The 20,000-nt window shown below is 42.0% G+C and overlaps 1 protein-coding gene across 1 annotated transcript in view; it reads left to right on the plus strand.

Annotated features, from left to right (window-relative positions):
- LOC139643303 (calpain-5-like) overlaps positions 1-13,180 on the plus strand; it is a 47,785-nt gene extending 34,605 nt beyond the window's left edge. The window contains exons 4-13 of the mRNA XM_071518416.1: positions 321-529; positions 1,671-1,863; positions 4,427-4,620; positions 5,317-5,394; positions 6,295-6,490; positions 6,895-7,017; positions 7,604-7,800; positions 8,005-8,126; positions 8,453-8,589; positions 8,985-13,180. Coding sequence (XP_071374517.1) covers positions 321-529; positions 1,671-1,863; positions 4,427-4,620; positions 5,317-5,394; positions 6,295-6,490; positions 6,895-7,017; positions 7,604-7,800; positions 8,005-8,126; positions 8,453-8,589; positions 8,985-9,161 — 1,626 coding nt within the window. The 3' untranslated portion in view covers positions 9,162-13,180. The remainder of the gene's footprint in view (positions 1-320; positions 530-1,670; positions 1,864-4,426; positions 4,621-5,316; positions 5,395-6,294; positions 6,491-6,894; positions 7,018-7,603; positions 7,801-8,004; positions 8,127-8,452; positions 8,590-8,984) is intronic.
- Positions 13,181-20,000: the final 6,820 nt, after the last annotated feature.

The following is a 20,000-nucleotide window of genomic DNA, read 5'->3' on the forward strand; positions in this document are numbered from 1 at the left end:
CATATGCATAAAAAAAACCAATTCCTCTGCGATGAAAAACTTAAATTTATATAAGGTATATAAAGTTATATGAGGATAGGGTCTTATAAGGAACAAAAACACAAGCAGAAATAAATGCTTTGATGAAAATATAACTGATTCTTGTTTGTATCACTGGTTATTGGCCTTATGATGATAGCAATGTCCTCTTGGTGTGTGTGTACAGTCCGCTACAGGAGTACAGTCTTTCTGTTAAAGCATCTCTCTTCATATTTTTACACCCTGATGCTTCATAATGAAACTCGACCTTTGACGCATTATCTCGTTTATGTGTTGTTCAGGTGATTCCCGACTGGAAGGAGCAGGAGTGGGATAAGGAGAAGCCGGACTCCTACGCCGGGATCTTCCACTTCCGGTTCTGGCGGTTCGGGGAGTGGGTGGACGTGGTGATCGACGACCAGCTGCCCACGGTGAACGGAGAGCTGGTGTACTGCCACTCCAACGACAGCAACGAGTTCTGGAGCGCGCTGGTGGAGAAGGCCTACGCCAAGTGAGTGCTTCCACCAATCACAGCGTGTGTGTGTGTGTCTGTGTGTGTGTGTCTGTGTGTTGTCTTCTACTATGTAGGGGAGTTTCAGGGTGTGGGTGTTATAAGGTGCAGGGGGAATGCAGCAGACATCCTGGTTAATTTAGTGTTAATATTAGGGTTTATTTAAAGTTAGGGTTAGGGCTGAGGGGCTGGAGGGGAAGTTCCTTTCTCAACGACACCACGACTGTAGTTTTTGAGTCAGTGGGTGTTTCTCGTTCACTTTCCCCACCCAGTTTCTCCCAGCCAGTCTGGGATTCAAACCCAGTGCAGGTTTAGGATTACGGTTAAATTCCCAGATGTCAAGATAACATTGAATCAGTGTTGAAATATAGATTTGAAATTAATATTAAATTAAAATCAATTTTGCACCCTGAAATAATTTTGATCCAATATTGAAAATGGATGTTATTTGAATTCAAATTCAATCATTGATTTAACGTCAAATTAACATTGAAGCAGTATATAATTAACCCTGTTTTATTTACAGCAGGATTCTGTGCTGACTTGCCAGTAAAATACCATTTGTCTCAGCTCCTTTCAATCTGAGGCTAAGTGGGGCTGCAGCTAACAAGTCACCAACTCAAGAAATAGATATAAAACCTATTTCAACCAGACATAAATTAAAATCTAATTTTATTAACAATGAAATTGTAAAATATGTAAAATACAGTACATAAAAAATGAAAAATTGGGAATATTTAGAATGGAATAATCGCAACATGCCTTATTAATGATTTTTGTGTCACTGTGAATCCATTTTCAATATTGAATCAACATTATTTCAGGGTACAAAGCTGATGTTGAATCAATGTTAATTGTTTTGATGCATTACTGTAACACTGCACACACTTTGGCATCTGGGTTACTGTTAGACATGAAGAAATGAGTGAGAAATTCAGCCTCCTTAAAGTATGGTAATAAATATGTGCATGTGTCTTTATGTATGTTGTTTAGATTTGTGTTAATGTTAAAGTTAGAGATGAAGGAATAAATGAATGTATGAAATGTGCTCAAGAGCAAACTGCTATAAATTAAATTTGCGTTTACGTGTGTGTTTGTGTGTGTGAATGTGTTTGTGTGTGTGTGTGTGTGTGTTTCTTAGGATGTTTGGGTGTTACGAGGCGATGGATGGGGGGAACACGGCCGACGCCCTGGTGGATTTCACCGGCGGAGTTTCGGAGCCGCTGGACCTGATGGAGAACGGGTTCAAAGACGAGGAGGAGAAACGCAGCGAGCTGTTTGAGAGAGTGCTGAAAGTCCACAACAGAGGAGGACTCATCAGCTGCTCTATCAGGGTGAGGAGAGGACACACACACACACACACACACACACACATATACAAGCCTGGTACATACACGTCTACAAGCATAAATGCATGCACACACTGAAAAACAAATACACTTACAGAAACACACACACATGAGCAGGCAGGCACATGAAGGTAGACACACATGCTTACGAGCACAAGCACAAATACACACACAGGCAGACAGGCAACAAATGGACGAATGAATGACTGAATTAATCAGTGAATAAAGGAATGACCAAATAACTGAATGACTGAATTCAGGAATAACTGGATGATTGAATGACTGAGTAAACAAATGAGTGAATAAAGGAATGACTGAATGAACAAATGACTGAATGAACAAATGACAAGTGGTGGAAGAAGTACTCTGATCCTAGTAAAAGTACTAATACAGCAATGTAAAAATACTCCATTACAAGTAAAAGTCCTGTATGAAAAATCCTACATAAGTGAAAGTACATAAGTATTAGCAGCAAAATGTAGTTAAAGTATTAAAGTAAAAGTAGTGGTTTGGTCCCTCTGACTGATATTTTATTATATATGACATCATTAGATTATTAATACTGAAGCATCAGTGTGTAAGCAGCATGTTACTGTTGTAGCTGCTGGAGGTGGAACTAGTTTGAACTACTTTATATACAGTTAGCTAGTTTAGTCCAGTGGTTCCCAACCTAGGGGTCGGGCCCCTCCAAAGGGTCACCAGATAAATCTGGGGGGTCGTGAGATGATTAATGGGAGAGGAAAGAAGAAAAAACAAAGTTCTGAGACACAAATCTGTTTTCAGTTTTTGGATTTTTTCTCTAATCTTTGATTTTTGCTGAAATATTGGATCATTTCAACATTTATTGAAATGAAACCGTGAGGTTTAGAGGGAAAAATCACTATTTGGTGGAGCTGTTAACAACTCATACACATCTGAAATGTGACCCCGACTACAACGTCTAAAGACAAAAAGGTTGGAAGTTGTGGTGGAAGTTTTCTGTAATAAAAGAGACTTGGAGAATAGAGTTGTCTTTCTGTCACCTTTATTGCCTGCAAACAAGGCATGATGCATTCACACCAGGTGTGATCAGCAAAGGGCCCAACCCTCTGTTTTGTCCACCCGTCTTATAATCATGTAGTAGAAATAGCTGAGTCATGAGAAGTCCGACACATTCTTATACTTGAAACATTATGCGATCAGGGTGCATCTGTGCATAACAAAATCCAGTTCCAACCGGACACTCAAGGCCATCTCTGGTCAGAACCTTTGTTTATCTCAAACCGGTGGAGAATGGAAAATTACTGAAGACAGAGACAGCATTCAACTGAGAAATGGTATCATGCTTGATACATGATGAATAGAATGGCCCGGTTCCGGAGATAAAAGATTTCCAGTGCAAACAAGGACCGATTCAACTAGCCACTGTCTTATCAGTCTCAGGTCAGGTCAAAGGCATGAGAGATGTGCTGAACAGCAGTTTGTAAATTTCCACACAGAGATAAGTTCTCATAATAATACAAAGAGAGTACAGTACAGATATTAAAGACATAAAAGACATAGAATAGTAGAATAGTGTAATTTCCTCCACAGAAACCACTGGTTTAATCTTTAACAATGTGTTGTATTTTAAAAGCTTGTTATATTATCCATTGTGTCAAATCTCCATCTGAAAAGTAACTAAAGCTGTCAAATAAATGTAGTGGAGTAGAAAGTACAATATTTCCCTCTGAAATGTAGTGGAATGGAAGTATAAAGTAGCATCAAATGGAAATACTCAAGTAAAGTACAAGTATCTCAAAATTGTACTTAAAGTCCCACTGAAACGGAAGTTAAAGCGTCTTTAGCTTCTGTACTGTGACGTATTTCCCAGTGAAACGGATTATTTGAGCGGTGTACAGTTACAAGAGGGATTTAAATCAAATCCTTTGCATTTGATTGGACCGCTAAACAGTGGGCGGGGCTTAGAGTTTAGCGTGATACGGAGCTACAGAGAGAAACGGAGCTACAGAGGACTGTTGGCTCCACACACACCTCCCTCACCTGTTGTTAGATCAGGAGGAGGACAAGGGAGAGATAAATGAATTAGACCTCAGCGACATTGTTTTGGAAATGAAAACAAAGTTTTTGCCCACTGATATCCAAACACACATCTCTTCCTATCTCTCTCCATATTGCTCTGTCAGCTACTGCAACTAAACGGTGAAGTGCGGTTTTATATGACCGGTGTGGCTAGCTAGAGGTTGAAGAATGATTGATGGGTGGATGTCATGATATTATTGGTTGAAATTGGTTGGTTCATGCTTACGTAAGCACACGGCATATTTTGTTTTACAGGAAGAAAACATGATTGGATTTTGATATAAGAATACAAAGAAATAGATTTTTTGTATTTATTTTGGCATATATTGTTAAATAAGTGCACAATATGACCGGGGATGTGATCTAAAAGGGTTAAAAATGCATTTTTCATTTCATCTCGACTTTAAATACAGTACTTGAGTAAATGTACTTAGTTACTTTCCACCACTGCAAATGACTGAATGATAATGACTGGATGGCGCTGCAGGCGACCAGCGCGGCGGAGATGGAGGCGCGGCTGGCCTGCGGCCTGGTGAAGGGCCACGCCTACGCGGTGACGGACGTCCGCAAGGTGAGGCTGGGCCACGGCCTGCTGGCCTACTTCAGGTCAGACAAACTCACCATGATCCGCATGAGAAACCCCTGGGGCCAGAGGGAGTGGAACGGACCCTGGAGCGACAGGTGAGGAGGAGGAGGAGGAGAGAGAGACGGTTTTCAACGTCTGTATGTCTTATGTCTTGGTTTATACTGTTGTGTTCACATGGGTGTTTACTGGCTGCTCCTGTTGCCAATCCAATTTCCAGGGATAATAAAGGTTAGTGAGAAAATAGGGGGGAGGGAATGAATGAGAAAGAAAGAGAGAGAGATGGGAGGAGAGAGAGAAAATGAGCAGGGAGGACAGAGAGAGGCAGAGAAAGAGAGAGAGACACAGACAGACAGACCGAATAGCTGGGGAAGGGAGAGAAAGAGAGAGAAGGGGAGAGTGTGATAGTATTGACATTCGGCAAAGCTTTTCTGTCGAGTTTTTGGTCAGACTATCTCACACACTGCCGGTCGGGTTTTGATGAAACTTGGGAGAATGATGCATCTCATCCCTGCATCACAGAGTTTTCAACATTACACTGACCAGCCCAAAGGGGGGCGCTGCAATTACACAAATAGACATATTTGTCTGTAGGGGATGACGTGTGGCTTTCCTCATCCATATTTTCCCATCCAGCCCAAGGATTCAAACTGGTTACAAAGAATCTAAAAAGAGCAACTTCAGTGAATTGAGCATACAGATAAAGTGTTGGTTTTATGGATTGATGAATTGATTAACTTGTTTCAGTGATCAATATTTATGTGATTATTATTTACCTTTCCTCCTGTTTTCAGCTCTGAGGAGTGGCAGAAGGTCAGTAAGAGTGAGAGGGAGAACATCGGCGTCACCGTGCAGGATGACGGAGAGTTTTGGTGAGTTGTGGTGCCACGCCGCCACCTGGTGGCTGACAGTGACTTCCTGCTTGTGACGTTTGCTGACAATAGACCCAATTCTCAGGTGTCTGTTATATTTATTCGTTCTCGACTTCTCCTTCTATGTCTCCAGGGTTAGTTTTGTTGACTTCATTGCTAATTTCACTGATTCTGAGGTGTCTTATAAACACATTCTACCTGAGTTCACACCTCTCTCTTTCTCTGTCTTTCTCTCTTTCTTTCTCATAGCAGACTTATCTCTCTCTCTCTCTCTCTCTCTCTCTCTCTCTCTCTCTCTCTCTCTCTCTCTCTCTCTGTCTTTCTCCCTCTCTTTCCCCTTGATTTCTCTCTCTCCATTGCCCCATCCCTCTTTTCATCCCTTTCTTCTACCTCATGTCTCCCTCCTCCTCCTCCCTTTCTCTCTCCCTTTCTTCCACCCATCCCTTCCTTCCTTCCTTCCTTCCTTCCTTCATTTCCTTCCTTCCCTTTCTCCCTTACTCATTCGATCTCTCCCTTTCTCTCGTCATCCCTCTACTCCTTCCTTTCTCCCTCTCCTCCCTCTTTCTCCCTTTTCATCCCTCCATTGCTCTGATCTTTCATCCATTCTCTCTCGTGCTCCCTTTTCCGCTCTTCATCCCACCCTCCCTCTCACCATCGCTTTCTCCCTCCTTTCCTCCCTCACCATCCCTCCCCCATCCCTCTATCTGTCTCTCCCCCTCCCATCCCTTGCGCCAAGATGAGGTTTCCTGACTTTATAGCAAACTTCACAAATCGTATCCATTGTCTTATCATAAATATCTCTGTTCATAAATAAACCAGTTTCTATTTATGTTCCCCCTTCGCTCTTCTTCCCTCTCTCTCTCTCTCCCTCTCCCTCTCTCTCTCTCCTCCTCCCTCCAGGATGACATTTGATGACTTCATCGCTAACTTCACAGATCTCATCCTGTGTCGTCTGATCAACACGTCCTACCTGAGTTTCCATAAGACCTGGGAGGAGGCTGTGATGCGGGGCTCCTGGCGTCGCCACGACAACCCGCTTAGCAACCGCTCGGGGGGCTGTATCAACAACAAGCAGTCCTTCCTCCAGAACCCGCAGGTGTGTGTGTGTGTGCACGTGTTGGGTGGGTAGCAAGTGGTGGTATAGCTAGTATCTCATTATGATTATTATCATGATTATAATTATAATAATTAGCATCATTATTATTGATCACCATGTGTATTTTTCATCTCTCTTTGTGGCCAATATATGTGTATTAAAGCTGTAGAATTTTAACATTAACTATTCTATAAATCTAGTTGTTTAGTTAAATATAAAAAATGGTTGGAAATTTTAAGATATACCTGCCACTATGGGGACAAAAAAGTTTGTTTTCTCACTTAATGTCTGTCTTTCTGCCTTTGTAGTATGTGTGTGTATTAATAGTAATGTGTGTATGTGTCTCTCTGTGTTGTGTATGTGTGTATGGATAATGATATGTGTGTATTTGTCTCTGTGTGTAGTACATGTTTGACGTGAAGAAGCCGGAGGACGAGGTGTTGATCTGTCTGCAGCAGAGAGACCGCCGAGCCACACTGAAAGAGGGGCGAGGAGAAAACCTGGCCATTGGCTTCGATTTACACAGGGTCAGCACAGAGTGTGTGTGTGTGTGTGTGTGTGTATGATAAAGTTATTACATATTTTAACGCCTTACTGAACTTAGTGTTCGAACCACCAACCATAACCTCCACAATGTTATGTTATCCTTGCTCCACACAGCCACAAAATACTGGAATAAGCTAAGTATTTTATTTTTATTTTTTTCATTACAGCTTCGAAAACCATCAGAATCCACCTCAGTAGATAAAGAAATCCAGAACAGAGGAACCCCCAAAAGCAAAAATAGTCAATATTAGTGTTGGACGTAGTTAAAGGCATTAACATAATTTTACACCGTTACAATCCATTATTTGGGTTGAAAAAATATGTCAAGCTTGATAGGACAATTACACGGAGGGATCACAGTAAATTTGAGAATGATATATTGATGTTTGTTCAGTTTTGTAGCGTTTGGTAACCGAAGGAAGGAATTGAAGAGCTGAAGGTATTGCAGATTTGTCTACTGGTGCACTCATTTTAAGTCACTGTAGATAAGAGCATCAGCTAAATGCTTAAAATGTGAGTGTATAATGTGTGTGTGTTGTGTTTACCTGTCTGTCTCTATGTGTGTAGGTGGAGTTGAACAGGACCTACCGTATGCACGTCACCCAGCAGAAGGTTGGCGGCAGCGTCTACATCAACTCCAGGTGCGTGTTCCTGCGCATCGACCTGAAGCAGGGACGCTACGTCATCATCCCCACGACCTTTGACCCCGGCCTGGAGGGAGAGTTCCTGCTCCGCATCTTCACCGACGTGCCGTCCGACTGCATGTAAGGACACAAAATCTGTCTGGAGATCGTTTTAGTGCCGTCTCTGCTGTAGTTGGTTTGGTGTGAACCCTTCGATGTTTGCTGTTACCAGTGTTGAGCTTGTTACTCAAATGAAGTAATAAATTCATTTGACTTCATTCTCTCTCTCCTTCTCACTCTCTCTCTCTCTCTCTCTCTATCTCTCTCTTTCTGTCTCTCCTACAGGGAGTTAACTCTGGATGAGCCTCCTCAGACCTGCTGGTCAGGGTTGTGTGGTTATCCCTCTCTGGTCACTCAGGTCCACATACTGAAGGCCGACGGGCTGGCAGGACAAGACTCTGATGGAGGTACATATATATATGAAAAGTTCATTTCCAAAACCCTGTAGAGGCTTTGCGGTTGTGTCACAAATCTCTTTGCAACCACATCTGGTGCCATCATGGAGGTCCAGTTCCTGTTCGTTGATTATGTCTAATAACCAGGCTAGAAAAAGAGAGCTAGCTGAAAAATATTGTTGTGGCCGCCAGATGGCCTTCTCTATTTGAAACAAAATAGTTATTACCCGAAGTCCATCATCCACTATTTCTAAACATATCTCGAAATCACAATGCAGTAATTATATGTATCTTGTGTGTGTGTGTGTGTGTGTGTGTGTGTGTGTGTTTTTTTCCAGCGTCAGACCCCTATGTGATAATCCGCTGTGAAGGGGAGAAGGTTCGCTCTCCGGTCCATAAAGACACACGGAGCCCCGTCTTCGACACCAAGGGGATTTTCTACAGGAAGAAAGCCAACCGGGCCATCAGCGTCGAGGTGTGTGTGTGTGTGTGTGTGTGTTATTATATGTCTCTCATTTGTAAAGAAGTGCATATATATTAATATTTTTTGTAATTTGTGTCATATTTCATTTTGTACATGCTCCAGTTCTGCTGCTACTCTTAATGCTGGAATCCATATTTTTTTCATACTCTCATCAGAACCCCATTTTTTTTTTCTTATTTCTATATATATCATATTCTTTTTGATATATCCTTACACTCTTTGCTGCTACAACAGCCCAATTTCCCTTGGGGATCATTAAAGTTTTGTCTTATCTTCTGAAAAATAAAATAATAAAAATATCTAAATTAAAGAATTAACAATAAATCTCTCTCTCTCTCTCTCTCTCTCTCTCTCTCTCTCGCTCTCTCCCTCCTCCTCCTCCTCAGATCTACAACCATAACCTGATGATGGATTCCTTCATGGGTCAGGTGACTTTGCCGGCCGAACCTGGAGAGTTCCAGCAGACTCTCCACCTGAGAGACAAGGGCGATCGCCGTGACAACGACCTCCCCGGAACCCTCACCATCACCGTGGCGACCAGCAGGGAGCTCACCAACATCTAAGACGGACCGCACAGCCGTCCAGTCGGGGTCCAATCAGAATCAGTCTGTTCTTGTTAGTAAAGTTTACTAATAGTTTACCACAAATTTTTGCCGCAGCTTTGCCTTCATTTGCCCTTAGTGGCAAATTTCTGGCAGTAATGGAAGCTTTACTTTCAAGAAGAATGCACATCCAAAAAAGCTCCATAGAATTAAGAGAAAATGCAAAAAAATATTTATTTGCTCACCATCATTTAGCTTTATGCCCTTTTCAGTGTGTCATGGCAGTTCCTTTTATACCTTTTCACCATTTAATGTCACAAAAACTAGGACTACATAACTACAAAAACTAATACAATAGAAAATAGGTCTTCGTCTCTCTCTATATTCAAATATATCACAACAGACTAACACTTGTTTACACCGTACATCTTTACAAAGCATGTTAACTGTGTGTTAATCTTATCTATTCTTGTTTTGGACCAAAGATATACAAACAGTGTTGTTTTCTATTGCAACGTGCCAATATTTGTAGTCCAGTTTGTGATTTTTTTTTTACAACAACATACTTTAATTTCCCTTGTGAATACAAATCATTTGAGGTGTAAATATCATAAAGAAACATAAGCCATTAGGGGGGGAGCTTTCCTCCAGAGCAACTTACAGTACTATGAGTGCATACATTTTTAGTGTAACTGGTGGAAATCAAACCCCTAACTTGGCAGTGTTAGTGCCATTTTCTGCATACTGACCACATCACCTGAAAGTATGCAACCTCCACTGCCTTATATTACAAAGGCAAACAACAGCCAAACATACTTTAGAGCCTGAGATTTGACAAAAATCACTCAACTGAAAACTAAGGCTCTTTGACTGAAGGGATTTATCATCTCAAAGCCTTGTAAGAAGGGAGAGAAGAGACAGTATTGTCACAGCCAGCCATATTGGAGGTATGTACAACATACATACAGTGTCAGTTTACAACATCTCACCCGCACCCACATGAGACTGTAGATGTGATCTCACTGTGCTGCGTGTGTCCTGCCCCCGCAACTCTGATTGGTTATCCCTATAGGGGTTACCTTAATTTGTGCCATTTTATGTCCCTGTTGAATTAAAGTAAATGCATCCTAGAAGGGATGCAAAATGGGCTTGGGACAATTCAGTGTCGATTCAGTCAAAACAAAATGTTAATACGAACTTCTAGTATTCTTTTCCACACGTTTTATATGGCAACCCTCTTGTGCCAAAAGTTTTTCATTACTTGAATTTTGAAGAAAATCGAATCTAATTGAATCGAATCAAACTAAACCCAGCCATTGAATAAAGTAAAAGCCAAGCACAGACAGGGCAGTGTGTCTGTGTGCCATGCAGTACCAGATCAGGCCACACAGCGGCAGCAGAGAGACAGCAAAGTGCCACAGCTTCAGTCCAGTAGCAACAGCAACAGTGATAACAATAATGTCACTGTAGGGAAATAATATTTTCTCTTGCCCCCCCCCCCAGGTACAGGAGATGAGCAGCTTTGCAAGGAATTATGACTTTATTTTTTTATGACATTTTTGTTTCTTGCAGCCAACTTACCAACCAATTTACCGATCTCTGCCACTGCTCAGGCATCTTCATCTTAAAAAGTCGTCAGTATACCTAAGAATATGTTTTAACACAGTCTTTGTTTACTTTTGTTTACCATTAATTGTATCATTATTTTATCATTTCAGTTTATTTTATCTTGTAGATAGGTAACTAGAATCCTAGAGTTTATAATAGTATGTAAATTAGCCATATTTTATGTGCAATCAATAAATAACCTGTCGTCGTGTTTACTGCCATTGGCTTATTGGGTTCATAGCCACTTGTTTTTTATTTTGTCTCTTAAAGCAAACATCAATTTTAAAACAGAACTAAGATATGTTTTTCTGTGATGATTTAGACTTCTTTACAAACACAGACTCCCAGTTTGATTTCATGTTTTGGGCATTTTGTCTGATGCTGTTAAGCAGAGCAACTTTCAGTGAGCGAGCAGGTATATATGTGGTTTCATGGGAAACAGTATATATCCAAAAGGTCAGCCAACAGACTTTTTGTTTTCAAGACAGTCTCTTTAACCACTAGGTCACCCATGGAAAGGTCGTGACATATGGACAGCAGTTTGAGGTGGAGGAGATGATGAGCAAGTTTTCCCAGTAATATGAATAGGTCGTCACATATATAGACACGTTATACCCAGGGTAAATTTCTGGATGTATCAGTCATTTTTCTTTTGGTTCAAGCGTGTTTTCACTATTCTGAAATGAAGCTCATTTGGGTGTAAAAGTGCAAACAATCCTTCGCAGGTCACAGTGGCTTCTGATGAATACACACACACATGCATTTACAGTAATATGTGTTAATAGCAACACATGCATACTGTTATCATATTTCTAAAGCAGCTCCACAGAGAGAGTCTTGACATGACCAGGTTGGGATTTAACATTGGGTGGTGGAAAGATAGAACTGGGTCCCTTGATTTTTCTAGAAGAACTGGTATCCAAATCTACTGATGCTGCCTCTTAACTCCCTGCAATGTAAAGTATATTAAGTAAAATGCTGTTGGTTTGTAGGTAGTAGGTTGAACTTTAGTTTAGCTTACTTACAAAGTGATAAAACACAGAAACAAAGTGATAAAATGCAATGATAAAAGAAACAAAAGCAGTTACTAGTTTGTGCAGGAGAGATAAAACCAAAAAAACAAGAGGGATTCTAAAAACAAAAGTACTTTGCAGACTGAGCCAACACAGCAGGCCACAAGGTTATATTTTTCCTGTGAGAAGAAACCTTTTAAAAATGTGGATCTGTAGGGAAAAAACTGTTGAAGAACCTGTGGTGTTGAGTGTAGTGAGAAATTCATCTAGCTGAGCTGCAGAGGTCACACACACACACACACACACACACACACACACACACACACACACACACACACACACACACACTGGCTCCATTCATCACCGCAGGCTGCAGATTAAGATTCAGTTTCACTGCAGCACCGTTGATCTTAAATTTCTTGCTGTGCTGAAGCGCTCCACTTCTGTTAAGACTAATTGTCACATACACTGAGACACTGAATGTGATAAATATTAGGAACACTTAACGCTTCATGTGAAGTTCACTGATGAGGTGAAATCCAGGTAAAATACATTATCACTTATTTGATTTGCTTTATTAAATCTATACCGATCACAAAGGAGGACATGTAGATAAAGAGAAGCAGACGAGTTACAGAAGGATTTTTAAGACAATTTATCCAGTATCAGGGAGATGTCCCTAATATTTTCTGTATTAGTTTTCATTAAAAAAAAGACACCTGCTTTTACAAAATGATTGATCAGACAAAAAAACATGGTCATTTTTTTAACTGAAGTCGTTGGCTGACAAAATAACACTTTTACATAGTTGACACTCCTATATTTTAGAGATTAAATGATGAACTTCAGGTAATGATTTTATTTCCAAAAACTGATAAAAATACATTTGGAACATAGCTATTTATCTAAACCAGTGAGTGGGACGGCCGGTTGAAAAACGCAGCACTTCAGCACAGAGAGAAATCCAAGATGTGAAAAGTTCATTTCCAAAACACAACATGTAGACTGTGGACACAAGATAACATCACTCACCCAATTTCTAATATTTTACCAAAGGCCCATTTCATCAGATCCCACAATTCCCTGCAGCAGCAGCAGCCACTGTACCGGAGTCAAAACCACTTACAGTTCATTAACATAAAGGAACATTTCACCACTTTTCAATCTCGTTCTTCTCTTCTCCTCCTCTCTCTCGTATATATCAGGTGTACATTCATCCATGCATGCATTTATACTGCATGGTGACTTTGTTTAAAGGCCTTATAGACAGTATGTACTTACTGATATACAGCATCTGATGTATAACTGCCACTGTTTTATCACACAGGGGGAAAGTTGATGATATTATAAAGGCTTTCTGTTCTCATCTCTCTCTGTTTTTATATTAGACTTGTATATATTGTTTACATCAGTGATGGTTTACTGTAATAAACATGACTGAACTGAAAACATGGTGGCTGAATTGTCTCTGTGCAGTTTGCGTGTGCGTGTATGTGTGAGTGTGTGTGTGTGTGTGAGTGTGTGTGTGAGTCAGTGAGCTGTAAAGAACAGGCTGATTGATCTGTCACATTAACAGCGACAGCAGTGACCTTTACCACTGCCGCGCTCTTAGTACTGTCTGGACAATAGGGGGTGTGTGTGTGTGTGTGTGTGTGTGTGTGTGTGTGTGTGTGTGTGCCTGAATAGGTGGGTGTGTCTGTCTACATGTGTTTATGTGTGTGTGAAAGTGAGTTTCTGGTTGTATATGTACGTAAATGGTTGTGTGTGTGTGTGTGTGTGTGTGTGCGCATGTATGTATACGGTATATCCTATATGTGTGTGAGAGAGTGTATCTGGTTATATCTGTGTATTTTTGTGTTTGTGTGTGTGTGTGTCTGTGTGTGGTGGTGGGGATTTATCCATGCGTGTGTATGTGTGCGTTTCTTCATGAGAGTGTTTCTGTGTGTGTGTGTGTGTGTGTGTGTGTGTTTGCATGCATGTATTACTCTCCAGGGACAAATTTAAGGTTGCATGTAGAAGGTGATTCATTGTTTCTATCTTTGTGTCTTTATGTCTTTGTGTGTGTGTGTGTGTGTGCATGTTTTGCATGTGTGTATGTGTGTGTTTCTTTTGAGAGTGTGTGTGTTGTCCTGCATGCCTTATTCATCAGAGACAAATTTAGGTTTGCATGTAAAAGGGTGTGCACTGTTTTCCTGTACACCCTGTAATTGTTTCTGTGTGTGTGTGTGTTTGCACGTGTGTGTGTGTGTGTGCTTTTGTGTCTAATTACGTGTGTGACCTCCTGTACGTTGTACCTCATCGCCCCCCACTGAGTTTCTGTCTCTCTCTCTGTCTGTCTATGTCTCTCTACCTCTCTCTCTCTCTCTCTGTAACAGGGATCAGTGGCAGTGAATGAGCTGCTTGCCGTGTCACCGTTAATACCAACGAGAAAGAGGAGGAGGAGGAGGGTGGGAGGGAGCGAGGGAGTCATTCAGTCCTTATACCTCCACGTAAAGAGAGAGGAGGGAAAGAGAGAGAGAGAGAGAGAGAGAGAGAGAGGAGGGAAGAAGAGAAAGAGAGAGAGGAGTAATTTCTTATACTTCCATACTAGAAGAGAGGAAGGAAAGGAGCCACATCTGATACCTTCATAAGAACAAGAGAAGGAGAAAGAGCAAGAGGGAGTCACTTACTCCTCACACCTCCACACTGAAAGAGAGGAGAGAGAGAGAGAAGGAGGGAGGAGGAGAAAGAAAAGGAGAGAGGAGAGGAAAGAAAAAGGAAAGGAGTCACTCTCTTCTTCTGGTTCCTTCTGCTGCAGGATCAACAGGTTTCTCTCCGGTGCATCACCTAACTGAAGAAAGAGACGACTGGCTTTTCCCTCCTTTTCTCCTCCTTTGCTTCATCCCCTCCCTCCGTCCATCAGGACTGAACCGAAGGGATCGAAACCCCCGACACCCGTCCGGAACGAGGGAAGCAGAGAGAGAAGAGAGAGAGAGGAAGAGGAGAAGAGTTCAGATCACGCAAAGAGGTAAGAACACACAGTCAGTCAGTCAGTCAGTAGGCTTATGGAGGCATGCTGGCTTTAATGCTTAAAGCTCCTTACTCTGTGTGTGTGTGTGTGTGTGTGTGTGTGTGTGTGTGTGTGTGTGTGTGTGTTAAAGGGACATGGTTTATTTTTTGCACCAGTGTCCTGTTGACATGCCTTCCTGATTCCCCAATATATCAGTAGGCAAATATAGAAAATTGCAAATATAGAAAATTACAAATATAGAAAGTTACAAATATAGAAAACTGTAAGTTGCTCTGAAAATGCAGAGTGAAGTCACAGATTACTTAATGCTCCTTTAAGTATTTTAATAAACTTTATTTATGGAGCAGTTTTCTTAACACAAGTTACAAAGTGCTTTACGGGAATAAAACAAAATAACAATAAAAATGGAATGAGAATTAAAAGAAAAGTATGGAAGGATATCTCCTAAGTACAGGACTTGATGTGACTTTCTGCAGCTCAAAATTTCTCAAATCTTAAGGGTTTTTTTTTTTTAAGGAAAGTCTTGAATTATGATGCTTAATGCAACCATGGTAACCAGCCTCTCCACCAACTCCAGCCCCTCAGTCCGACTCATTAAACCAGATCTTGACCACCATCTTTACACCCGGTTCTCCTGGTGCCACGGTGCTTTTTACACAGGGAGACACAAGTTCAAACCTCCTTGTTGGCAGTGAAGCCGTCCTGCTGAAGTGTCCTTGAGCAAGGCACTGAACCCTACCAGCTCCAGGGCTGCTGCTCTGTAGCTGAACTCTGACCTCTGACCTCTGACCTCTCTGGGGTGGGGGGGTGGGGGGGTGGGGTGGGGTGGGGTGAAAAGAGGATTTCCCTAAAGGGATCAATAGAGTTTCATTCACTTCCCCTCTTGTGGATTTATGACAGTACCTAGGTAACAGTCACACACTCACACACACACACACACACACACACACACACACACACACAAACACATGCATGCACACACACACACACACACACACACATATGTATATATACACACTCCCTGGCCTCATACCTTTTTATTTTGTTAGTTCACATCTCCATTTATGTCCTTTTTCTGTTCAGAAGAGCACTTTGTGTTTTACTTACTAAGCACTTTAGAGATCGATTAAATAAACTTTCTAAATTTGACTTGACTGTCCAGCAGGTTTGGTTCGACTCCCTGTCCCTCCCTGAATACTCACAAAGCCTTTGTCCTCTTATCTTGATGTATATTTTACAAACTCATTTTCAGCCCTGGGTGTAGCTGTGGTAAGGTCAATACTCAGACTTCAGCACAGTCTGTTGATGTAAGCAGGCAGCGTTTGTCAGAAGTTGGGTCAGGAAACAGCAACATACAGGGAGTTATTCAGAAGAACGTGGCACCTAAAAACTTCTACGAAATTTCCAGACATGACCTAAAGTGTGAGACAGGACTAATATTTAATAATACAGTGAGTATTAATAATGTATAAAAACGTATACCTTCTTGTGAAACATTTTCATGTGGCTGTGATGTGAGGCAGGCTGAACATTACCAGTCCTGATCTGATGTAACTCAACTGACTAACTGTGCTGTAAACCTGGATGTTAGAGGAGAGTTGCTGGGATTATCAAGGCATGCTGTCTATTTGCAATTTACTGTTAACTTGGTTGATGTGTTGCCAGAGGCTCTGATTGCACCATCCCTAACGATAGATGCAACCATTCTCCAAGCATCGTTCTTGAAGCGTTTATTCCTGCAGTCTTTTAAATTAAAGTTGTAGAGAACTGGGAAGCTTTGAATGGCTGGAATCACCTCCCGGTCCATTTTGCTCTTGCCAGGCAGAACTTTTGTTCCTGAAACTAAATCACATCGGCAGGGAAACAAGGAAGCACCGAAATTTGATTGTGAGAAGTTCAGCCTGGGCAACAAGCTTGGCTGATGAGCGTCCGCACATCAGCCAAGTTCCCCCGCTCAGCTCTGTAGGAAATGAACGCACCGGAATGATTGGAGGTAATACTGTGGGATACTGAAACCTGTAATCTCCCATTAGAAATGGATGGAAGTTGTACGCCCAAAACCCCCCTGCCTTGTGAAAGCCTGACTGTTCTTCACTGCCCCAAAAAGTGACCCATGGTCCACCGCCTTAGGGTTTGCTGCAGCACACTCCCATCCCATTAGGTATTAATACGTCAATCTGTCCCTCTCAGTGTGTGTGTGTATGTGTGTGTGTATGTGTGTGTGTGTGTGTGTGTGGGGTGGATGGTCTCCTAAAGGCCCCTTGGGGTCTCAGCAGGGGGGTTGGGTGAGGTGGGGTCACTCAGGATGGGGGGCAATGAGATTTGGCTGCATGGATTTTTTAAGAAGTGTGGATTGGAATTGAAAGGGAAGTACGTTTGTGGAGGTGTGTAAAAGTGGGCGTGTGTGTGTATGTGTGTGTGTGTAGGGGTGTGTGTGTGGGGGGGCACCCATTGGCTCTCAGAGGTGTGTATAAACACAACAAACAGAATTTCTTTGGTATAATGCTCAAACTGGCACCCTCTTCTTTACTGGGAGTAACTCATAATATTTAGACAGCATTTATTTCAAAACATTTACCTTGAAAAACAACAGAGACGAGGGCAAAAAAATAGCAAATATCTCCTAACATGATAAAAACACTGGGAAAATATCTAGTGGTGTAGAACAGTGAGGGAATATGGGAAATGAGCAGAAACTCCACTAATGCTGGAACTGTCCTTTAACTTTAACTGACAACTGATGTAACTCTCTCTCTCTTTCTCTCTCTCTCTCCCTCTCTCCTCTCTCTCTCTCTCTCTCTCTTCTCTCTCTCTCTCTCTCTCTCTCTCTCTCTCGTCGTCTGGCTGATGGAATTTCAGACGGGCGCTCAGTCAGACGCTCAGATGATCAGTGACAAAGAGTGGCGAGGTGGAGGGAGAGAGAGAGAGAGGATTATATACCTACCTCTCTCTCCCCCTCGCTCTCTATCTACCTCTCTCTCTTTATCTACCTCCCTCTGTTGCTTTCTCTACCTCTTTCTCTCTCTCCCTCCTTCTCTTCCTCTCTATCCCTCTTCTTCCCTCGTTCTTTCTTTGTTCGTTTCCCTCCCTCTATTTCCTTCCTTCATTTGTTCTCTTTTTCCTGCCTTCCTTCCTTTCCCTCCATCTCTGTTTCCTTCATTCCTAATCTCTTTTCTTTTTTTCCTTCCTCTCTTTCCTACCATACTTCCTTCCTTCTCTCTTCGCTTTTGTTCTTCCCTCCTTCCTCCCTTTCCTTCTTTCATTCTTAAATTCATTCTTTCTTTCTCTCTCTCTCTCTCTCTCTCTCCATCTCTCCATATATACATATATATATATCCATAACTGTGTCTGTATTGTAGGATGTTTCACTTGCCTTTGCTGATGTGCTTTAACCTACAGGCATAAAAATGATATGCTTAGACAGAGATATACACACACACACACACACACACACACACACACACACACACACACACACACACACACACACACACACACACACACACACGCACATACACACACACACACAGGCCATGGCTCCCCACAACCTTTGTCCCAGACCTCTGCTGGGGTAATTAGATGCTGAAATATTGATGGGGAGTGTGTGTGTGTATGAGAAGGAGAGAGAGAGAGAGAGAGAGATGCTTGCATATCATGTGTTTGTGTAGTGTGTGTGTGTGTGTGTGTGTGTGTCAGACAGAGGCTTGAGGCCACATTACTCTCCATCCATTCACTACAGGAAACCTACAGATTAGTCTCTTTACCAGCGTGGGTTATTGGGTTCCTGCTGCCCGAGCTACAGTAGTGAGTGTGTGTGTGTGTGTGTATGTGTGTGTGTCTGTGTGTGTGTGTGTCTGTGTCTGTGTGTCTGTGTGTCTGTGTGTCTGTGTGTGTGTGTGTGTATGTGTGTGTGCGCACACGGTGGTAACTCTTTCCCCTTATTATTGGACTGCTTTTATTACATTTCTGCTTCATTGGGTAATAGAAAATGATAGAGGCAGGGAGGGAGACAGAAAGAAAGACTGGGAGAGAGAGAGAGAGAGAGTGAGAGAGAGAGAGAGAGAGAGAGAGAATTAATTGCAACAGCAGATCTCAAGCTGCAGTTAAATTCACAGCTTGAATCAGACACCGTTAGCTGTGGTTTTATGGATAAAACGGTTGTGGCAGAACATGAGGAAGGCCACCAAAACCAGCATGGCTGCTCTGAAAATAATAGTAAAATACAAAAAATAATGAAAAGAAACCAGCAAAATGAACAATTGAGGTCAGTCTTTTTTTTTCACAGTTGGAGTGCCGCCCCAGCCCAAGTTTTCCTTTAAGCCAGGCGCACACTACATGATTTTAGACCCGATTTAGCTGTAATGAGTTTTTGGGTTCTTGAGATCTGGAACAAATTCCTCAATGACTCAAGTGTGTCAGAGATGAGATGTTATGTCAGAGAGGCAGTCTGACCGGGGGTTTGACCCGTCTCAGACATCTGGGAGGTTTTCAAACATGTTTAATTTTGTCAGCACTAAATCTGCAACGCTCTTGTAGTGTGAGATATGTGTAGAGCTATGTAAGAGCTTGTAGAGGAGCCAGGCGGGAGAGATGGGAACTACAAGACAGCGCAAGATTATTTGAGCTTTATAAATTACTTCCAACTCTCTGCAGAACAGACAGACAGACTTCTCCCCAACCATTCTCTCCTCTAACCCTCTTCTTTTTCTATTTCTGTTTTCAGCACAATTGAGTGCAAACACAGTAACAGCTGAAAGCTCCTCTTCCTTCTCCAGCTCAGTTTTAGCATAATCAGGTGGAACAAGTCGCGTTTGCTTTTGCGTTTGTTTTCGGGAGAATCTTTTAACCTGTGACCCCCTCGTCCGTGCCACATCGTTTAATGCAGTGGTTCTCAACGTGGGGTCCGGGGACCACCAGGGGGTCCTTGAGGGGGTTCCAGGGGGTCCCCAGCAAATTGATGAATTGTTAAACTTCACCATTATTTAATTTATAAGAAGTTAACACCATTAGAGAATGTAGAAGAATGGCTGTTCTGATCATAGTTTCTCTGTTATCTCTCTACCTACAATACAGATGGTTATGGAATTCTGGACAAAATCATATCTGACAATAAAAATATTCTCAGATTTGGGTCAGAGAGAAAAACTCCCGTGGGGATCCGTGGCCCTAATGCGGACTAAATTGGGGGTCCTGGTTATGAAAAAGGTTGAGAATCACTGGTTTAATGTG

This window comes from Centroberyx affinis, unplaced genomic scaffold (assembly GCF_046629955.1).
Source record: "Centroberyx affinis isolate AG114_WGS23_722 - 3 ecotype Tasmania unplaced genomic scaffold, CSIRO-AGI_Caff_v1 ptg000581l_1, whole genome shotgun sequence".
NCBI lineage: Eukaryota > Metazoa > Chordata > Actinopteri > Beryciformes > Berycidae > Centroberyx > Centroberyx affinis.